At 60.0% G+C, this 908-nt stretch overlaps 1 protein-coding gene across 1 annotated transcript; it reads left to right on the top strand.

Moving 5' to 3' along the window:
- Window positions 1-26: 26 nt before the first annotated feature.
- On the top strand, window positions 27-449 carry EMH_0089130 (uncharacterized protein; the record flags this gene model as incomplete). Its single annotated transcript, XM_013501389.1, has 1 exon — window positions 27-449. One exon carries the CDS (start codon window positions 27-29, stop codon window positions 447-449), a length of 423 nt encoding a protein of 140 aa, XP_013356843.1.
- Window positions 450-908: the final 459 nt, after the last annotated feature.

The raw sequence follows: 908 nt of genomic DNA, 5'->3' as shown, positions 1-908 counted from the left end.
CAAATGTGCAGTTTCAGCTCCATGCTATGGTCACTGTTGCAGGCATTCAGCAGCAGCAGCAGCAGCAGCAACAGCAGCAGCAGCAGCAGCAGGAGAGACAAGAAACAGAACGACAGAAAATGCAGCAAAAACAACAGCAACCAAACAACAACACTCAACCCACTTCTACCCCCACAGGGTCCCCCGTACCAGCAGCACAACATCCCAGCAGCAGCAGCAGCAGCAGCAACAGCAGCAGCAGCAGCAGCAGCAGCAGCAATCCAGGCAAACTGGAGTTGCCTGTGAAGGTTGCTTCGCCTGCAGCAGAGGGGCCCCCGGGGGGCCCCCCCCCCAGCAGTCCCCTGACCGCTCGCCTGTCTCTTCCGAAGCCTCCTGGGGGCCCCCAGGGGCGGCCAGTGGTGGCGCGTCTGCGGCCAGAGACAGCTGGGGCCCCTGGGGGCCCCTGCTGAGTAGAAGTAGAAGAGATGGAGATAGCTGCAGCAGAGAGGAGACAGACTCTGATTCTTATCTCCTTGCGTCGCTGCAGCAGATGCTGCGTACAGCTGTTGCTGCAGAAGCTGCTGCAGCAGCAAAAGATAAAGACAAAGAAAAAGGCAAAGCAGCAGCCACGCGCTCTCATCCACACGCACTTAACTCCCCCTCATACACCTGCTGCAGCAGCAGCAGTAACAGCTGCAGCTGCTGCTGCTGCTCCAGCAGCAGCAGGACGGGAGATACACAAACTGCAGCTGCTGCAGCACCCCCAAAGCCACTGTCTCCGCAGAGCCGCAGCAGCAGCAGCAACGCATGCAGCAGCAGGTTGGGTTGGGGTGTATCTGGAGCTGCTTGTGTGGGGTGTAGGCCTAAAGGGGGCCCCCCGCATCAGCAGCAACACCAGCAGCAGCAGCAGCAGCAGCAGCAGCAGCAGC

This window comes from Eimeria mitis, genomic scaffold, assembly GCF_000499745.2.
Source record: "Eimeria mitis Houghton genomic scaffold, Emh_scaff6809, whole genome shotgun sequence".
Classification (NCBI taxonomy): Eukaryota; Apicomplexa; class Conoidasida; order Eucoccidiorida; family Eimeriidae; genus Eimeria; species Eimeria mitis.
Note: the sequence above shows the minus strand (reverse complement) of the source record. Positions and strands in the feature narration are given on the sequence as shown.